We start from the raw sequence: 19,104 nt of genomic DNA on the forward strand, positions 1-19,104 counted from the left end.
GTCATTAGAAGAGTTAATGTCCACTTTCTATGTTCAAATGTCTATATATATATATAATATGTGAAATGACTAAAAAATTTATATGAAATAAATTATTAAGAGTATTTAAGTAAATTTAATAATTCGAAATTAGTGGAGACAGGATGAGAATCTTCTTTTAAATCTCCATGTCTATCTCGAGAGAATTTTGTTTCCATCCCTATTTTCACAGAGAACATTTCTCATCTTCAAATCCTCATTTAAGACAATTTCTGCAGAATATCCGTATTTCGGAGAATTTTGTCATTCTTTTTCTTAACACTTCAAAATTTAATTGATGTTAATTATGATTAGTATTTCTTAATCATCTTTAAATTTTCTATTAAAAAATTAGATATCAAATTATAAGCATTATAAAATTGGCCATCGAAAATTATTTTTAAAAATCTATTGGTCACATGTTGGTTTCTCTGTCCATCGTGGCACCCTAGTCGTTCCAATAAGAAACTTATCTTAATTAAGCTATCACCAAGAGCATATAATAAGATTCAGATACATAATATTTATCAGAGCATCTATGTGGTTTAAGAATTGATTAGGGGACAAAGTATCAAACACCATGGCCATAGTGATTCTGTTGCGTGTATTTAAGTAGCAAATCTTCCTTCCTAGTGATTATATGTCTACAGACATGCATAGTTGTAATTTACACATTTCCTTAAATTTTCCTCGTGCTGATTTTTGTATGAATATTACTACAATGATGATCTTCTTCTGTCGTTATTATTATTATTATTATTATTATTGTTATTATTATTTGTTTCTGGGTACAATGATGTTTTCTGTCATGGGTTTCGTACAATGTTATCTGCATATCATATCAAAGCGGAATCCCGACAAGCCCAAAGTGTAGATGCAGCAGCAGCCCATGATATCTCTTCATTTACGGTCCGAAAACATCTGAAAACATCTTTCTTTTTCATTTATCGTTAACAAACGCAACTGTCAGTCCAAAAAAAAAAAAAATGCAACTCTTGGTCTAATTTTTGTTTGTAAACTTTTCGTCAATAATTTTTGTTGTATGAGATATTGAAATTTAAAAGTAGGAAAAAAGCCTAAAAGTTATCTTATTATAGGAAAATGATCACGTATTCCTCTCTAAAAAAGAGTGGAATATGATACTCTATATACGAACTCATAGCCAAGTATCAATTTGTCTTCTAGCTAATGGTAACCACTAAATTAACCTTGGCTACAATGTGATTTGTCACAACTGACCCGCTGAGAAATAAAATCGTTGGGTCGTGGCTAAAAATGGTTGAATAAAAAGTGCACTTGCATGCTGCAGCTGTGTGAATGTGACTTATTCTATTTTATGCAAAGCCAATTAAATGTTTGATAAAAATTTAATTATCAACTTCCACTATTAAAAATAAGTTTCTTTTTTTTTGGTTAACAAAAATAAGTTTCTTTTTGTTAATAGAATTGCCTCTAATACAATAATGCAAATGGCTTGTTATTTATTTTTAAATACACATATTCATTAATAAAAATATGCAAAAATCCTTAATAAAATAAATTAACACTTGACTTTTCAATTTTTTTAAAAATACATCAATTTTGCATCATTCGTCGAATTTGATGGTACGTAAATGCATCCGTCGAACTGAGAGGGATAGCGATGGCAAATTTATTTTAAGATTAAGACACGTATGATAAAAACACGAAGCGCAATCGAGCTTCCACAATTTTCCGGAGAGCTCCACGTGTAACCAGATATCCAAACGATCCTTCCAGAATGTTTGCTTTACCACTCTCGAACTTTCCTTACTCCTTTCTACTTTCTCATAATCTCATTATATAAACAATAAACCCATCCAAAAACCTTTCGAACTCAATTTCTGAGAGAGCAAAAAGAACCCACATAAAAATTCCTGTTCGGAGTGATAATTTGTAAAGATGGCGAGTATTGTTGACTCGTTCAATCTGTTCAATTTACCAGAGACAGTGGAAAAAATGTTGTTCCCTTCTTCTCATCATGGCCATGACCACACTCGAGAGGGCAGGGTAGTATCAAACATTCCAGTGGATATTTTGGACAATCCCAAAGAGTATGTGTTCTTCATGGATGTTCCGGGTCTCTCCAAATCTGAAATTCAGGTACTTATGTTCTTCATAGATGTCATTGATTTCTTAAGAGGCGTTAATAATGAAATGTTAGTTAGGTTTGGATAAATTAAAAAAATTGATGCGGTTTGTGTTTTCAATTTTTGAAAGTTAGAAGTATTTTTAAAGAAAGTCTTTTAAAAGTTAATTTAATATTAAATCAGAATTAAAAAATTTAATATAATTTTATATATTAAAAATATTATAAAAAATAATATAATATCATTTTTATACTAATATTTATTATAATATTTTTAAATTTAATTTATTAAATATGTTTTTATAATTTTAAAAAATTAGTTGAAAAATAAAAATGTTAGCAAACTGAACTATGCAGGTAACCGTGGAAGATGAGAACGCACTTGTTATTAGGAGCAACGGGAAAAGGAAACGTGAAGACGGTGACGACGAAGGCTGCAAGTACCTGAGGCTGGAGAGGAGAGCACCACACAAATTGCAAAGGAAGTTTCGTCTGCCTGAGAACGCTAACCCCTCCGCTATCACAGCCAAGTGTGAGAACGGGGTTCTTACTGTTACTGTTGAGAAACACCCTCCACCACCGAAATCTAAAACAGTTGAAATTGCCATTGCTTGAAGAATAGGTGGTAGATGCAGAAGCTTGGACTTGGAATATTTTGTTAATTGATTGTTCTTACTCCTTTCCCCCCCTCCTCTCTAGGGTGCTTCAAGGTTTGTTCTTATGGTTTGCTTAGTTGGCAGTGACGCTAGTATTTATGTACTGGTTTCCACGTAATGAAAATGTTAATGAAATTATAACGCTGGTATAAAACTAAGTCTAAAATCAATTCATTTTATAGTTAATGATACACAAAATTTTGATATGACGTTACAAAAGCATAGCATGCAAAACTGGTATTGTGGTTCATGTGTGCTAACGACGCTACCAAGCATCAATGTAAAATCAGAACAATGCAATGAGTCTATTTTTTACTCTTTTTGGACTTGTGTTTTTTTCCGGCGGGTTTTTCCCGTGTCCTGTGACTCTCGTCACCATCTTCTTCCATTAGATGCTCATACTCTTCGTAACTTGCAAATGGAGATGCCTTTTCACTCTTGCGTTTTCGTTTTTGTTTTCTTTTGTCGACTTCATCTTCATCCTCATCAAAATCAATATCCGAGGCATCGTCAATATCTCCAATCTTAATGTCGTCGTCGTCATCAATGGCGTTGTTGTCGTCATCATCAATGGCCTCGTCCTCTCCTCCTGACATATCCGACGCCATATCAGCATCACCAATCAAGTCATCGTCTTCCTCTTTAGCGACATTGTTTCTCGATCTCTTCATTATCGCTCTCATCCCCACCTTCAACCTCCTCGTCATCGTCAAAGAAGTCAGCATCCTCATCATCAGCTGACTTCTTTTTCTTCTTCTTCGGTTTAGAGCTCATTTTGTTCGTATAGAATTTGTGGAAGACGAGATCTTCTGGGGGCACATCTTCTTCGGCGAGTGAAAGAATTTCTTTGCCAATCAAGTGGTTGTTAATGTCCATCTGCAAAACAAAGTTCAGAAGTTTTTTCGGAGAGAAGTATAGGAGATAGGGAATCAACTTAGGTAGTCACCGTAGGTTAACCTTTTCTTTTTTTAATTTTAGTTTTTTTTTTTAAGGTAAAAGACTTACTTGTAGTTGACATGAGAAGTTGATATTTGAAAACTGTTTGATGATTTATCAGATTTAACTAAATTGCTATTTATTTTCGACTATCAATTTTATACGAAAACAACTGTATCCAAGTTTTCCAATTTTTGGTAGATTTAGGAATTAGAGAGTGTAATTTAAAATTTAAGATTAAAAATTTATGATTTAAAGTCTAAAATTTAAAATAAATAAATTTTAAAGAAAAAATAGCTGATAATAGTTGAAAAAACAAATTGGTTTCTTAACATTACTTTCTTTCAAAACAAAAATTACGTAAAGCTAGCTAGCTAAATCAGGGATGCAGGATTGGCCATAAGCTCAAAAACCATTTTGTGGAAGAGGCAAGAACATAAATGAGTTATTACCTGTTTAGTAGGTTCAATCTGGGAACCACCATGCCATGAGCTCTGTTTCGGTTTCTTCTCCATGAATTTGTCAAGGAAAGCTGTGAGATTTAGGTCACTTAATGGGTTTCCATTGTAGACAACGTTTGCCCCAGAAAGAAGAGTTCTGGCCATGGTGGAAACTGAAGGGTGTGCGTGCGAAGCAAGTACCATTAACTCCCACCAACTTACCCGGTCTGCATTGCTGCAGCAGTGTACAAAGCAACATTAGAGGCGCTACAAATGGATATGAATACAAGGGAAAAAAGCGCAGTTGAAATAAGTTTGTAGTCAGGAGAACAAAACATTATACATGATGTGCAGCTCATCTTAGAACCTGGTGTTTATAACAAAAGAAATACCAGAATCTCTTCTAAATTTATGATATTCAAGATGAGGACCAATGTGGAAGAAAATATAGCAAATTACCAATAAGAAGGTTCTCGGTGTCGTGGGTCATAGCCTCCAGGCAGTAAAGACTTCTTGGCAGATACCTTAGATTGCTGTCCTTCATCATCAGATGCAGATTTTGATTTATTTTTGGATGCAGACTTCGGTTTTTTGATACTTGGTTCATCCTTCGCAAGAAAAAAATCTGCATCCTCCTCTGAAGCACCATCTGAATCATCGTCGTCCTCAGAAGATGCTGGAAGATCGTCTTTGCCTTCTGAAGAATCACTATCATTATTTTCATCATCTCCATTCTGAGCAAGGGTAATATTATCAGCTTGTTTTTTTGATACGGTGCTAGGTTCATTATCAGTTTCTTCTATAACATCTTCAAAGTGTTCAAGTTCGTCATCAATAGATTCATTCTGCAACACCATGTTCCTAAAAGACAAAATATGAACATGATTTTTTTTTGGGGATCAAAAGAGTAGATAGTAAATTCTATAATAAACTTATCCAGAATTGACTACAAAGACGAGCGTACTCACGTAGTATGCAATTTATGGCAAACATAACAAAGCAGTAGTTAAAGCGGGATGCTTGTGTATTGAGCTACTTATTTTTCATAACGTGAAGAGTTGTCAAGACAGTACTTTGCATTTGCTTTTAGCTTTTTCGGTTTTTCCAGCAAAAATAAATCACTTCAATAAATAATTTTATTTGAAGTCTAAAAGAATCAGTCTCAGCTTCTGAGGAAAACGTAAGAAAAAAACAGTTTTCAGCTTTTACAACAACATAGAAAAAGCAAGTTATATAATCACTTTCTAAAGATCACAAACAAACATCACTTTTATACTAGTTGATACAGTCTTCAAATTAGAATGTTGACCGGATTATTCAATTGCTGTAATTATCAGCATCAAATTATCAGCATCAAACACACAATGAAGGAATGTCTGATCTTAAAGCATTTGATACAAGTCGCTGAAAATTTTCTCGCTAGCAACTACGTCCAATTTAAATGTGATAAATAAAAATGGCATACACCAAAAAACAACTAGCCTTACCATAGAGGTGGTCTGGCTTTAAGGAGTTCGGACAGAAGAAAAAGGCATGCACAGGCATATTGCGGTGGCATCTGAAGTGCGACCTGAAGCGAAAATAAATAAATAAATAAAAATAGAAATAGAAGAAAAAATCAGAAACTTGATTCATGTTACTCTAGATATTAAGATTTAAGAGAAATAGACAAAAAGGCAGTTCAATGATTACCTGCAATAGACGTTTAGAAAAGGCAGCCACACGCTTTAAATTTACATCTCTTTTCATTGCTCTTAGAAGAAGTCCAACGAACATTTCTGCCTGAAATCGAGCTAGTTAGAACTTAGAAATACAGAGAAGTTAAGAATAGCAGAGGAATATAATAAATAAAACAAGAAAAACATCTTTAATTGCCTTGGATGTATTCATGGCAGCTGGAAGCAGAAGTTTAGAGTACAATGCACGGTAAAATCGATCACTGGCTATCTGATTCTTGGATGTGATTTTATCGAGAAGCATCAGTGCTTGAACTCCTACGTTAAAATTTTTTGAATGAACCTGCAGGTTTTCAGCTTTTATCAATATCCAAGAATCAAAATAAGGTCATGACTCATGACAAATGCTCTTGCAACATCTGTCAGCGAAATATTGCAGACCTTCGAATATACTTACCAACCGGAAAAGAATTGGGGTTTGAACATCAACAATGTCATCAACTTCAGTGCTTGATACATAAGGAAATGCCCTATTCACTCCCTGCAAGAAAATCAAGCAGAAATTTGAAAGACTTTGAGCAAGTAAAAACAACATAAAAAAAAAATACTAAAAAGAATTTCACAATCATTAATCAATGTCAGTTCTTGAAAATTACAGTAACATGCTTACAGTTAGGAGTGCTGAAAGAAGCCGGGAGTCCAATTCAGCATGTGATTCAGGTGTACTTTTTGATTTTTGCTCTTTTGGATTTGCCTTGCTGCTTTTATCAAGCTTTTGATTGCTGCTTGCACTTGAGATTAATACCTGAAGATTTCTAATGTGAATATTTTTCTTATTCAATTTTACCTTTTTCCTTACAATGTAGCGAAAATGTATATTGTCAAATTTTCTTTTTTTTTTGTTTTTTGGTCGGGGGAAAGGAAACCAATAACACTTGTTTCCTTAGTAAAACTGGTACCTTAAACAGCGCAAAATAAACATCTATTAGACGTTTTGCCACTTTTGGTCCATCTCCTCTATTTGTTAGACGGATTTGGCTTAAGAAGTTAACCTGAAAACATAGTCAAGAAAAATCAATCAGACTCAGTCAAACAATGACCATTTCTGGATGGATTTGTGGAGTCAGTTTTTCAATTGAAAAATTGAAGGTCTAACTTATGATACTACTGAAAAGTGACATCAAAAGATTAAGTCTTGCAATACAGAATATTGTCGTTTAACATAATAAAACACAAAAATGAAATAAGTCTGAAATATACTGAAGTCAGGAATTGTTAGCCATAAATTTCAAAACATGATAGGACAGACAAAAAGTAAAACTTGTGATTCTTTGAGTCTAATATGTAAGAGGGAAATATTAAATTATATGCACAAAACACTAACAAAGTTTAGGGCATACAGCATGGTACTGTGAACGTGGTCCTAAATGGGGCCGAAAGAGAAAAGTATCCACCTCGTCAATAACCACGGCCTGTATGGAAACATTAAAAATAAAATAAAATTAGCTTATACAATCACACATTCACACTAATAATCAAGGACCAAAGAAAATATATGAAAAAGGAAGAGAAAAGAAATCAAAGGGGATCTAAATATCATTACTAAAAGGCAAGGACCCTGAAACATAACTAATCCATTTTCTTAATCAAGAAAATGAACACGCAAAAGGAAATCATATGGACCGTGCAATCTCTCCTGACATAATGACAAGAGAGATTTTACTTGACCTAAATTTAATTTTCTTTTCAAGAATATCTGTCCTACTAATATTTGCTCAAGCACAGAACATTGACAATGGTACTTCCAAAACGATGTAGGAAAATGTTTATAGTAAATGCTGATAATTGTCCATACCTTCATATTTGGGTGGTCAGACAACAGGTTTGACAAGTGATAGTCAGCATTAGATGCGGCCCTATTATCCGGATCCCCAAGCTGTTAAAATTCAAAGTTAAGAGGGAAAAAAACACTTAGCAACAGCATCTGGTAGTTACAGCAATCAACTAAAGTGACAACATTGAATGAATATTGAACATGTTCAATTCAGATAGGCATGAATTACCCACTTTATTAACAAGAGCAGAAAGTAGTTTGCGCTCTTGCTCTGACTTCCTACTCAACAGCATATATATGCTCTGCAAAAAGAAGGAAAAGCACCAACCAAATATTTGATAAGTAAATCAATTGAGATATGTGTACATTCAAATAGTCTCAAAGCACATTTTTAAGCGTAACAGCATCTTTTGGAAAAAAGTTTCTCGTAAATAACTTTTAAAAGATAGATTTCAAAAAATTGTAGCATCTATTTGGTAAATCAAACTAAAAATGGCTTTTAATAAACACAAGCAACAACAATTGTATTTGGTAAAATAGCATTTAAAATTTAAAAAAACTATAATAGATATAAATATAAGAGTAAATTTGGATATTTATTAATGTAAGAGGTAATATTAAACTCTTTTAATTTTGATAAACACATGTCAACTTTGAAAAGCTCCTCCTTACCAAACCAAGCCGAAATAGTCTCAAAGCACATTTTTAAGTGTAATAGCTTGAAGATAACATCAAACATATTCTATATTATATAATTATAACATAGTCACTTGTATGTAATATGAATAATAATTTAAAAAGCAATAAAAAAGAGTCGAAGTGTGACTGTGAGAGCAAAATGCCAACCTTTAGTGCCTTGTTTTTAAGAGCTGGTAGCATGTCTCGTGACGCTTCTTCAAGTGCAACAACAAATCTTTCATATCTATGACATCAAGCTATAAAATGCATCAATAACAAAACAGCTTTGGTGGTCAGGAAAGTGAACACCACTGAATGAAAAGGTACAATCGTATGATTCCTCAATCAAAATGTTAATAAACACAAAGGACAGTAGTCATATGGGCAAGTTTTGACAGTTAGGTATTCAGCATTAACAACTCATTCTTCCTGCACTTCTCTGTCAACAGCGGGCTAGAGTTCTATGGAAACGGTCATATAGAATCTAATTATTCTTACTCTGTAGATGCTAGAATAGGAAACAAAAAAATGCAATTCATAATATGCATTTGCCGAGTCAAATAAAATAACTTTAATCGGAAGACAATTGATAAAGTGTGGTGAGGCATACCTCTGCTTCAAACATTCCTCCCAATACCAGAACAGTAGAAGGGAATATCCATCTTTGGTTTCAGGAACATGATTTAATGGCCGCTGTATCAAGGTCTTCAATTTTCGATCCGGTAATAAGCTGCCAGACAAAATATACAAGGTATATGTTTCAGTTATATGTAAACTGGACATTGTCCCATAAAGAAGTTCTTTTGTTAAGTTTTCTATGACAAAATTGGGGAAACACAGACCTCGCAATGAATAATTCTTGAAGTGCTTCAAACCCTGTCAAAGCATGGCGCTTCCCAACCTTGGATGTCACCATTCCTAAAAGAAAGAATAAATTTCATAAAATCTAAGCTTTCACACACATATGGAATGGGAAAAATAATCAAGCTGGAATAATCAATGAAAAAGTTGACCTAAAAGTGCATCAATTGAGCGGAGGTTTGCAACAGGGTTGTCTCCAACTAACACAGAGAAAGCAGAGACCTTGTCCGCAGCAGTTCCAGACCTCTGTGTAGACACCAGCATCTTGATATCACTGCTCTGCCCTCTCGTCAACTCGTAGTCCTGCGCGTACTGCGCCATCAACCTCTCACCCAATTCTCTCTTCTTCTCCACAAACCCCTGCCACTCTTCCAAATCCTTCACCTCCACCTTCTTCCCTTCCCCAACCACCTTCGCTTCCAGCTCAGCAGCGTCGTCGAACCACACTCCCAACGCACTCGCCTTCACCAGAGGAAGCTTCGGAAGGTTCTTGAACCTGTTGAACCCTCTCTCCTTGTTCCCGTCTTCCAGTGACAAAACCGGGGTTTTGGGTTTCGGGTTTGCCTTGTCATGGTGGCCATTGCTTCTACTTGTTTCCTTGGTGCTCGGTGCTTGGTTGTTCTGCTGCAGTGGTTTGGTGGCGGTTTCGCGTTGCTTCTTATCCTTCTTTGGGGCCTTGTTTGGCTTGCGGAAATCAACGTCGTTGAAACCGGAATAGGATTGGGAAGTGGACAAGCCAAGGGAAGAGGCGAATGAGGCTACGTCGGATTTGATGAGTTCTAAGTCCTGTGGCTCCTTGGAGAGCTTCTTGTTCTTGGAATTGGACTTCGACATTGTTGCATGTGCAGCGATGAAAATTATGGAAGGCACAAAGCTGGGAGAAAAGAGATTAGTCGTAAGTCGTCACAGTCCCTTCGGGGACATCCAATAAAATTGGGGTGAAACTCACTTCCAGTTATATAAACCAAGGTTGCGAGACCGAACCGATCAATGAACCGGTATGGTAACTGGTTCACTAGTTCAATGGTTCGACCGGTTTAATTAAATATTAATTAAAAATTCAATATATAATTTCAAATATTTAAATTCAATAATTTCTGAACTAATAACATTCAAAATTTCACAATTTCACATAATGTTCTACCACAAAAAAAAAAAACATTAACAACCAAATTTTTAACTAAACACAAGCACTAATCATCACTAATCAGTAATCATCAGAAAATCAGCAACAAGCCAACAACATACCAACAACAACATCATCATTATTTCAGAAAATCAGCAATTCAGAATAAGCAAACATCAACAAAATCAGTATTATTAACTCAGCAACTCAGAATTAAACCCAGCAACTCACAACTAAACCCAACTCCAACTCAGAATTGAACAAGCAAAAATAAATTGAAGATACACCAATGCCTGTTCCAAACAAAACACAATAATTTATATCAGATGCAAGGAAATGCATTGATGCCACAAAGATATCCCATATAAACCTTTAAGAATTATAGGAAAATTTCCTAAAAGCAGGTACAAATAGCTCTTGAGAATGATATCTTACAACTTCTAGCAGAAAACACATTAAACAAAATATATGGACTAAACTTTCAGTATGAGAAATAAATCATTATAAAATGCAGCAGAAACCATATCATTAAGTTGACTGTAGTAGAACCTTGTATGCAAAAAGCAAAGGTGTAATAATGGTGCTTATTATCAACATAAATAGCACCAACTAAGATGAATCAAATGTGGCCACAACTTTCAAAGCAACTGAAACTTAAACCAACGATTGTAATTCTGAAGCTGCTTGGATCGTGCTAGCAATGATGGCAGGAAAGAAAAGTACTGAAATTGCCAATTTAATTATTTTGATTTATTACAACCAAATCATGAAAATATTCAGAGATGCATGTGAGAACTGGAAATCAAGGTTCTGAAAACCGGACCGATCATCAAACTGTTTTAGTCACTAGTTCATTGGTTTACTGGTCCAACCAGTCTAACCGTGATTCAACCGGAAAAACCATTCCATAATAAAATAATAAATAAATTATAAATAAACATCCTAAATATCTTTCAAATTTAAAACCCTATGTAAAATATCACCAACTAAATGTAATTAATCATCAAAATATGCAATAACTTGCTGCAAATTTGTTGACAATTAACATAATTATACTTCCATTAAAAATAGCTGGATTGAATTACAATGCAGAAGTTAAAGATAGAGAATATTGTCTTAAATGTAGCTAAGTCAAGAAGTAAAACAAAAAATGATAGTGTTGCATAAGAAACACACAACAGAGCCCGAAACAAACACACAACACAACAGAGGCTGAAACAAAAACACAACAAAGCCTGAAACAAAAAGAATCCAACAAGGAGGAGGGGTAGCAAGTCGGCGGAGATCAAGAATAGGGACAGTGCAACCAAACAATGAAAACAGAATTTTGTTTATATAACAAAACAATCAAAACATTCACTAATTGCAAATTTTTTCTTCATAAGAACAGAACAATGAAAACATGAAGCATATAATAAATCAAAAGATCACCAATTGCAAATCTTTTAATAAGAACAAACGTTAGAACAGTGAAAAATGAAGATTAGTAGTTTTCAACCCAATTTTAACAAAGCTCATCACAATGATTAACAACAAAAAAAAAAGGCAATGAAGGAACAGTGAATCAATAACATAGGCAGTGCAAATTCAAGAAACTTTAATAAAATTTAACTACAGAAACAGACAGTAAAGCAGTAATAGAGTTATCAATTTAAAATTTATCATCAAATACAATCAGTGACCAAAACCAATCAACCAAGTACTGACTGGGCATTCGAAAAAAAAAAGAATCAAAAGAACATTTAAATCACAGCAAAAACACAACAACAATAGGAACATTTAAAACAAAGCAACCAAAAAAAAAATCTAAAAATCACCATTGCTGAAAACAATGATTTGATCCGTGTATGCTCAAAGAATTAAAAGCTAAGCTTACAGGAAAGTGAAGAATACCAAAACCAAAGAACCTTCGATCACAGCTTAAATCAAGAACAGAAAATCACAACAAAAACAAAAAAATTAAAAGTAACAGAAGAACAACAGAACAACAACACAAGAACAATTAGCAAATTAACAAATTCACAATAACAGTTAAAAATTTACCAAAAGAACACTAATGCAAGTGGAATCATCATGCTAATATGTTTTCTGCAAAGATGCTATTTGTGCAGCTAAAATTTCCTAATTACTAAGATCCAATTATTCTAATTTCACATGCAATCAACTTACTAAGTTTCTAAAAGCTAGAAATTATAAAACCAACCAGAAATATGGTTAAAACATTTCATCAAACATGTTGAGTGCGGTAAAATTAAAACAAAACAAGAGAATTCAAAGCTTAATATCAATGTGATAGAGAAGAGAACATAACTATTGTAACTTTAATTCAGTCTATGAAATAATCCAAACCACTACCAAATCAAATAGTTACTTATTGTAATAGAAATCAGAAGTTGCAGAGTTTGAGGCAGAGTATTGGTGTTGTGTGAGTGTATTGTCTGGTGGCGGGTTTAGGGAACTCACGGCGGCGACAAAAGAGAGGAGTTCGACGGCTAGGTGGAGCACGCGGGTTGGTCGCAGTGTTTGAAGCAGAGCAACGTGGCTTCCAGACGAACACGAATGCGAACTCGAACGGTGAACGGTGAACGGCGAAGAACGCGAACGTGAACGGCAAACAAACGGCAAACAAACGGCGACCTGGGCTGGGGGCTGGGGGGCTAGGGCTCTTTGTTCTTTCAATTTTAAACTTTCGCTTTTCAGTTTCAGAGAGGAGAGGAGTGGGGCTGGGCTGCGTTGGGGTTTAAGGTTTCTTCCTTTTTTTTTTTCTTAAGCTGTAAAACGGCGCCGTTTGGAGGGATATACTACACCAAAAACCCTTTAAAAAATTGGCCCGTTTTGGCTATTCACCCCGTTAATTGTCGATTCGACTGGTTTTTTGCGTGTACATGATCTGATCTGGTCCAAAAATCCGGCTTGAATCTAAAGTATTTTTGCATATATTGGCCCGGATCCGAAGTGGTCCGGGTTTGACCCGGGAACAAAAAACAACACTTAAAAGAATACTTCAATTGGGTTCGGGCTATAATTTGGATCACCTACAGTTTGATTCAACGAGGATACATATTTCAAAATTATTATTTTATATTTAAGAAGTATAAGTAATAAGACTTTAGACTAATCTATAATATTTTGTGTTATTTGTATATAACTTATATATTTTGTGTTATTAATATTGATTCATGATTATGCTTTAATTTTAGAATTTAGTGAGTATTTATTATATTTTTCTAAGTGAATTTTATCATATGAAATAATTGTTGGAGATTTAAAACTTCTCCCATACTAGCATTCAAAAAGATAATACGTTTTGTCTTGAACTTGTGTTTTCTAACAAATATGGTGTAATATTAATTATTAACTAATCTATTTAATTTTAATAAAAATAATTATGAAACTAGGAAAGAGATATAAAGATGCATGGAATTATGATTAAAGGTTCGATTTTTATCCCGTATAATTGTGCTCCGAATGTATATAGATTTCATCTCATATATGCTATGTTACCTGATTATGTGCTACTTGTTCTACTTGTACCTTAATTGTGTATTACTTGCCTGTATTGCTTGTGTTTGTACCAAGGTTCTGAAAACCGAATCGGTTATCAAACCGCTCTAGCTACTGGTTCACTGGTTCATAGGTTCAATCGGTTTGACCGTGGTTGAACCGTAAAAACCGTTTTATAATAAAATAATAATTAAAATGTAAATAAGCACATGGAAATATAATTATAGTCTAATCTAAACTTTAAAATATCATTCAAATTAAAAGTACTACATAAACCAAATGTTATAATCTCATTCAAATACATATTCAAAGTTCAAAAGTCCTCAAACAACCAATCAAACCCAACATAGCATCATCAAAATGATCCAAGTTTGTCATCAATCATCAAAATCCTCCATAATTTGCTGCAGATTTGCCTCATTGATTTCATCACCTTCATTTCCACTACTTGGACCAGAAAAAGCAAGTGGTGCAGCATAAAATGTACTAGTACTACCACCACCACCTTGATCTAAATCAGCATCAATCTCATCTAAGAAAATATAACACATTATCAATAAATTAAAGATAAAAGTTATTGTAATTTATTGTCTGATCAATAAACTATAATACTCACGAAGCAAGTCTTCAATATTACTTGGAAGATCAGGCTCTTTTTCAACAACCTCTTCCGTCACCCAAAAATCAACCTTATCAATAGTTTCAATATCGATTGGATCATATTGCGACTTTTGCTTTCTTTTTTTTCTTTCATTCCTAACAAATTAAATACAATAGATGATAAGCCTAGTATATTAGCTATACAAAATTTAAAGATATGAAATGAAAGGATGAAATATAGATTACCTGGATTTAAGACGCAAATTATATGTAACATACACAATATCATTTAGCCTATCATGCTCCAATCTATTCCTTCTTGTTGTATGAATTTGATCAAAAAGACTCCAATTCCTTTCACACCCTGAAGAAGCAGATGCTTGGCTAAGAATGCGAACTGCAATTTTTTGTAAACATGGAGCAGAACTACCAAACAACCTCCACCATTCATCTACAAATTACAATCCCATATCTCAAGTATTAGTTATCAAATTAAGGAAACCAAAACATAAAATAAGTAAATAACTAAAGCTTATTATCAAACAGATATTATTACCAGGTTGAAGTTTTTTTGCAGCTGGAACAGCTTCAGGCCTATCAAAGCTTTCCTTTCGATCTCTATATAAGTGTATTTCTTTCATTGCCTCAACTGAATCTAAATTATTAACCTTGAAATGCAATGTAACAAGATCAAGTAAAGCTCGCATGACATCAGGTGATTCTCTATAATTTTCAGAAAAAAAGCACTCAGGATTCAAGAAATAGGCTGCTGCGTGAAGATTTTTTTTCAAATGTTTGTCCCATCTTGAGTTGATAATCTCTGTGTAAGGTTGATATGCACTCTTCCTATGCTTGAACATTTCTTTGATTCCATTTTCTGACCTCAGCATACCTTCATAAACAATTCCCAATGATGGTTTATCATCGGCATCTACCAACCTCAGCAATTTAATCAACGGACTCCCAATTTTGCATGCAGTAAAACAATCATTCCAAAATTTATTGTCTAGGATAATTGCACTCACAGCTCTACCATTAGCACTCCTTCCTAATTTGTGTCCGGTAAAGTGTGTATCAACAACCAATTGTTGTAATTCCGATTTGCGCTCAAAGATACTCATCAATGTAAGGAAGACAATGGCAAAACGAGTTGGACCTGGATGAACAATCTCCTTCCAATTTTCTTTTTGTCTTAGCCAGGACAAGAACACCGTATGATTATATACAAACACAGTAATCTTTGAAGCACGTGTTGCAAGGCTAGAAATATGTGGCATGCTGCTTATATCTTTTAGAATAAGATTCAAGCAATGAGCAGCACAAGGTGACCAGTGAATATTTTCAAATTTCTTACTAATAAGCCTACCAGCAGCAACATAATTCGCAGCATTATCGGTTACTACATGAACAATATTATCAGGTCCAATCCATTCAATCACCTCTGAAGACAAGTCACACAAGCTAGAAGCATTTTTAACCATACTTGAGGCATCAACAGATTTCACAAAGCACAACCCTTTCGAACAATAAACCAAAAAATTAATCAACGTTCTTTGCCTTTGATCTGTCTAACCATCAGCTATGAGAGTACATCCAGTTTCTTTCCAAGCAGACCTATAACTATCAACAACCATTTGACACTCCCTTTTGAGATCGGCTAATAAGTTAACCCTTAAAGAGTCATAAGAAGGACCTATATAACCAGGCCCATAGCCAGCTACACCATCCAACATATCTTGAAAAAAAGGTGACATAACCGCATTGAAAGGAATCCTACAATCGAAAAGCCATCTAGCCACTCGCTTATCAACTTCATGAAGCGCCTCTTTGTTTTGAAACACGCTTTTCAAACTTGGTTGACTTCCCGGAGTTGTTCTTGGTGCAAACATAGGAGGAATAATGGTTTTTGCTTTCTTTTTTGGATCGCCTCCAACAACCTCCTTAGTTGGTAACTGACTCGGAGTTTGTTGTTCCTCTTGCGCTATTGCTTCATCAATTGCATCCTCACATTCATCGGTACCCTCTTCATTGAAACTTACTTTCCTTTTACTAGTTTTACTTTTCTGAATCTCTTTCAATAAACCTTCCATTTGTTTTTCTACATCATACGGGACCTTAGAACACTTCTTAATGTCTCCACCTATCTTCGCCAAATGCTTTTTCATTCTATTAATTCCCCCGCTCCCAAAAGTACTCAGACAAAATAAGCATTGGTAATGCGGTTTTCCATTTATATTCTGTAAAGCAATGTATCTCCAAGCAGGATCAGTTTTCCCCCTAACACTACAAGTTTGTGATTGATTTTCGTTACTCGCGGGAGGAGGAGAATGTTCATTCGAAGCAGAATTATTTTCAGCATTATTATTCCTAGGTAGGTCTTGGTTGATACTTTCTTCCATACCTAAATATTACCAGCAATCCAACCCAATAATCTCAACTCTCAATTTCACAATAAATGAACAAACAACATCCAAAATCCAAAATCAGAGTATACAAACAAGTACAAGTACAACATCTCAGGTTCAATAAAATTCTTTATTCACAAAATCAGAATTCAGTTCATCAGAATCAATGAAATCCCAAAATTATTTCATAACAGTTTCAGAGAGTAGAGACTCAGAGTTCAGTTCATCATAGCATAATTCATTAGAATCAATGAAATCAAAAAATAAATTCATAACAGTTTCAGAGAGTAGAGACTCAGAGTTCAGTTCATCAGAGCACAGTTGATCAGAATCAATGAAATCAAAAAATAAATTCATAACAGTTTACTCAGAGTTCAGTCATCAGAATCAATGAAATCAAAAAATAAATTCATAACAGTTTACTCAGAGTTCAGTTCATCAGAACACAGTTCATCAGAATCAAATAAATCAAAAAATAAATTCAAAACAGTTTCAGAGAGTAGAGACCCAGAGTTCAGTTCATCAGTTCAGTTCATCAGTTCAGTTCATCAGAATCAATGTAATCACAAAATGAACTCATAACAGTTTCAGTTTTCAGAGAGTAGAAACTCAGACTTCAGTTCATCAGAGCACAGTTTCATCAGAATCCGATTGCATCACAAAATCATGTTCATAACCTAATTAAAAATTACCTGGAAATGAGGAAATCTGTTGCTTTCTCTCAGAGCTTGAAGGACAATGCTTCAACGCTTCAACACTTCTCTACTGCTTTCTCAGAGGCAGAGCTCGACGGAGGTGACATGCGAAGTGGCTGAGGGCGTGAGTGCGACGGTGGTGAGGGCGTGAGTGCGACGGCGGTGAGGGCGTGATTGCGACGGCGGTGAGGGCGTGAGTGCAACAGTGGTGAGGGCGTGAGTGCGATGGCGGTGACTGAGTTGAGGGCCTCCTGGAGTCTGGAGTTGACAACTGGGTGGTGAGTGCGGTGAGTGCGGTGACTGCGGTGAGTGCGGTGACTGGGTGGTGTTCTGTTCTTTAGGAGGCTGGAGGAACGAGGAGGAAGTGGAGGCTGGAGGAACGAGGAGGAGGAAGTGGAGCTGTAGAGGCTGCGAAGTGCGAAGTGCCCAATCGCGAAGGAGAAAGGGAATTAGGGTTCCCTCAGCAGCACAAAACGGCGCCGTGTTGCTGCAATGTTAAAAAACCGGCCGGGTACCGGTTCGGTTTGACCGACCGGTAACCGGGCGGTTCGTCGGTTTAAGTTCGGTTTTCAAATACTGCGGTTTTTGCTATTGCCCGAACTGTAACAGTGACCAGTTCACGGTTCGACCGGCCGGTTCGAACCGCTTTTCAGAACATTGGATTTCACCCTACCTATATACACCCCTACTAGGCAGTTTATGATGCTAACTAAACTGGCCTGGTGATTGATTTCCAGTTAATCCGGCTGAACCAATCGGTCCAGTTCAATTTTCAAAACTCTGATATTAAACGAAAAATTACTAGTTAAAAATGTTACATAATTTGAAGTTATTTAGCTAAATTATTATATGATAACTCTCAATCAATGTTCTGAAAACCGGTTCGAACCGGCCGGTCGAACCGGTCGAACCATGAACCGGTCACTGTTACGGTTCGGGCAAGAGCAAAAACTGCAGTATTTGAAAACCGAACTTAAACCGATGAACCGGCCGGTTACCGGTCGGTCGAACCGAACCGGTACCCGGCCGGTTTTTTAACATTGCAGCAACACGGCGCCGTTTTGTGCTGCTGAGGGAACCCTAATTCCCTTTCTCCTTCGTGATTGGGCACTTCGCACTTCGCAGCCTCTACAGCTCCACTTCCTCCTCCTCGTTCCTCCAGCCTCACTCACGCCCTCACCGCCGTTCACGCCCTCACCGCCGTCGTACTCACGCCCTCACCGCCGTCGCACTCACGCCCTCAGCCACTTCGCATGTCACCTCCGTCGAGCTCTGCCTCTGAGAAAGCAGTAGAGAAGCGTTGAAGCGTTGAAGCATTGTCCTTCAAGCTCTGAGAGAAAGCAACAGATTTCCTCATTTCCAGGTAATTTTTAATTAGGTTATGAACATGATTTTGTGATGCAATCGGATTCTGATGAAACTGTGCTCTGATGAACTGAAGTCTGAGTTTCTACTCTCTGAAAACTGAAACTGTTATGAGTTCAATTTGTGATTACATTGATTCTGATGAACTGAACTGATGAACTGAACTGATGAACTGAACTGATGAATTGAACTCTGGGTCTCTA

At 35.6% G+C, this 19,104-nt stretch overlaps 2 protein-coding genes and 1 long non-coding RNA gene across 3 annotated transcripts; 1 reads left to right on the top strand and 2 right to left on the bottom strand.

Moving 5' to 3' along the window:
* Nucleotides 1-1,821: 1,821 nt before the first annotated feature.
* LOC107464855 (17.4 kDa class III heat shock protein) lies at nt 1,822-2,939 on the top strand. Its single transcript, XM_016083806.3, has 2 exons — nt 1,822-2,139; nt 2,483-2,939. Exons 1-2 carry the CDS (start codon nt 1,939-1,941, stop codon nt 2,738-2,740), a joined length of 459 nt encoding a protein of 152 aa, XP_015939292.1. The 5' UTR covers nt 1,822-1,938; the 3' UTR covers nt 2,741-2,939.
* LOC107464856 (protein SLOW WALKER 2) lies at nt 2,931-13,062 on the bottom strand. The gene is given in 18 exon segments (XM_052253902.1): nt 2,931-3,434; nt 3,436-3,657; nt 4,170-4,392; nt 4,617-5,018; nt 5,645-5,727; nt 5,850-5,939; nt 6,033-6,176; nt 6,291-6,374; nt 6,504-6,638; nt 6,793-6,885; nt 7,234-7,305; nt 7,689-7,769; nt 7,901-7,969; nt 8,514-8,589; nt 8,956-9,075; nt 9,188-9,263; nt 9,359-10,080; nt 12,796-13,062. Coding segments are annotated over 17 exon segments (3,000 nt in total). The 5' UTR covers nt 10,041-10,080; nt 12,796-13,062; the 3' UTR covers nt 2,931-3,086.
* A 1,128-nt stretch (nt 13,063-14,190) lies between these two features.
* LOC110275564 (uncharacterized) lies at nt 14,191-15,076 on the bottom strand. Its single transcript, XR_008002494.1, has 4 exons — nt 14,993-15,076; nt 14,683-14,887; nt 14,453-14,592; nt 14,191-14,368 (listed from the first exon to the last, which is right to left on the bottom strand). It is a non-coding gene; the product is annotated as an uncharacterized LOC110275564 (long non-coding RNA).
* Between the last annotated feature and the right edge of the window lie 4,028 nt (nt 15,077-19,104).

The sequence above is a fragment of the Arachis duranensis genome, chromosome 9 (genome assembly GCF_000817695.3).
Source record: "Arachis duranensis cultivar V14167 chromosome 9, aradu.V14167.gnm2.J7QH, whole genome shotgun sequence".
Classification (NCBI taxonomy): domain Eukaryota; kingdom Viridiplantae; phylum Streptophyta; class Magnoliopsida; order Fabales; family Fabaceae; genus Arachis; species Arachis duranensis.

Coding starts and splice junctions, on each gene's coding strand:
- LOC107464855 (XM_016083806.3), top strand. CDS start 1,939: ATGGCGAGTATTGTTGACTCGTTCAATCTGTTCAATTTACCAGAGACA. Junction 2,140..2,482: donor TCTCCAAATCTGAAATTCAG/GTACTTATGTTC, acceptor TGAACTATGCAG/GTAACCGTGGAAGATGAGAA.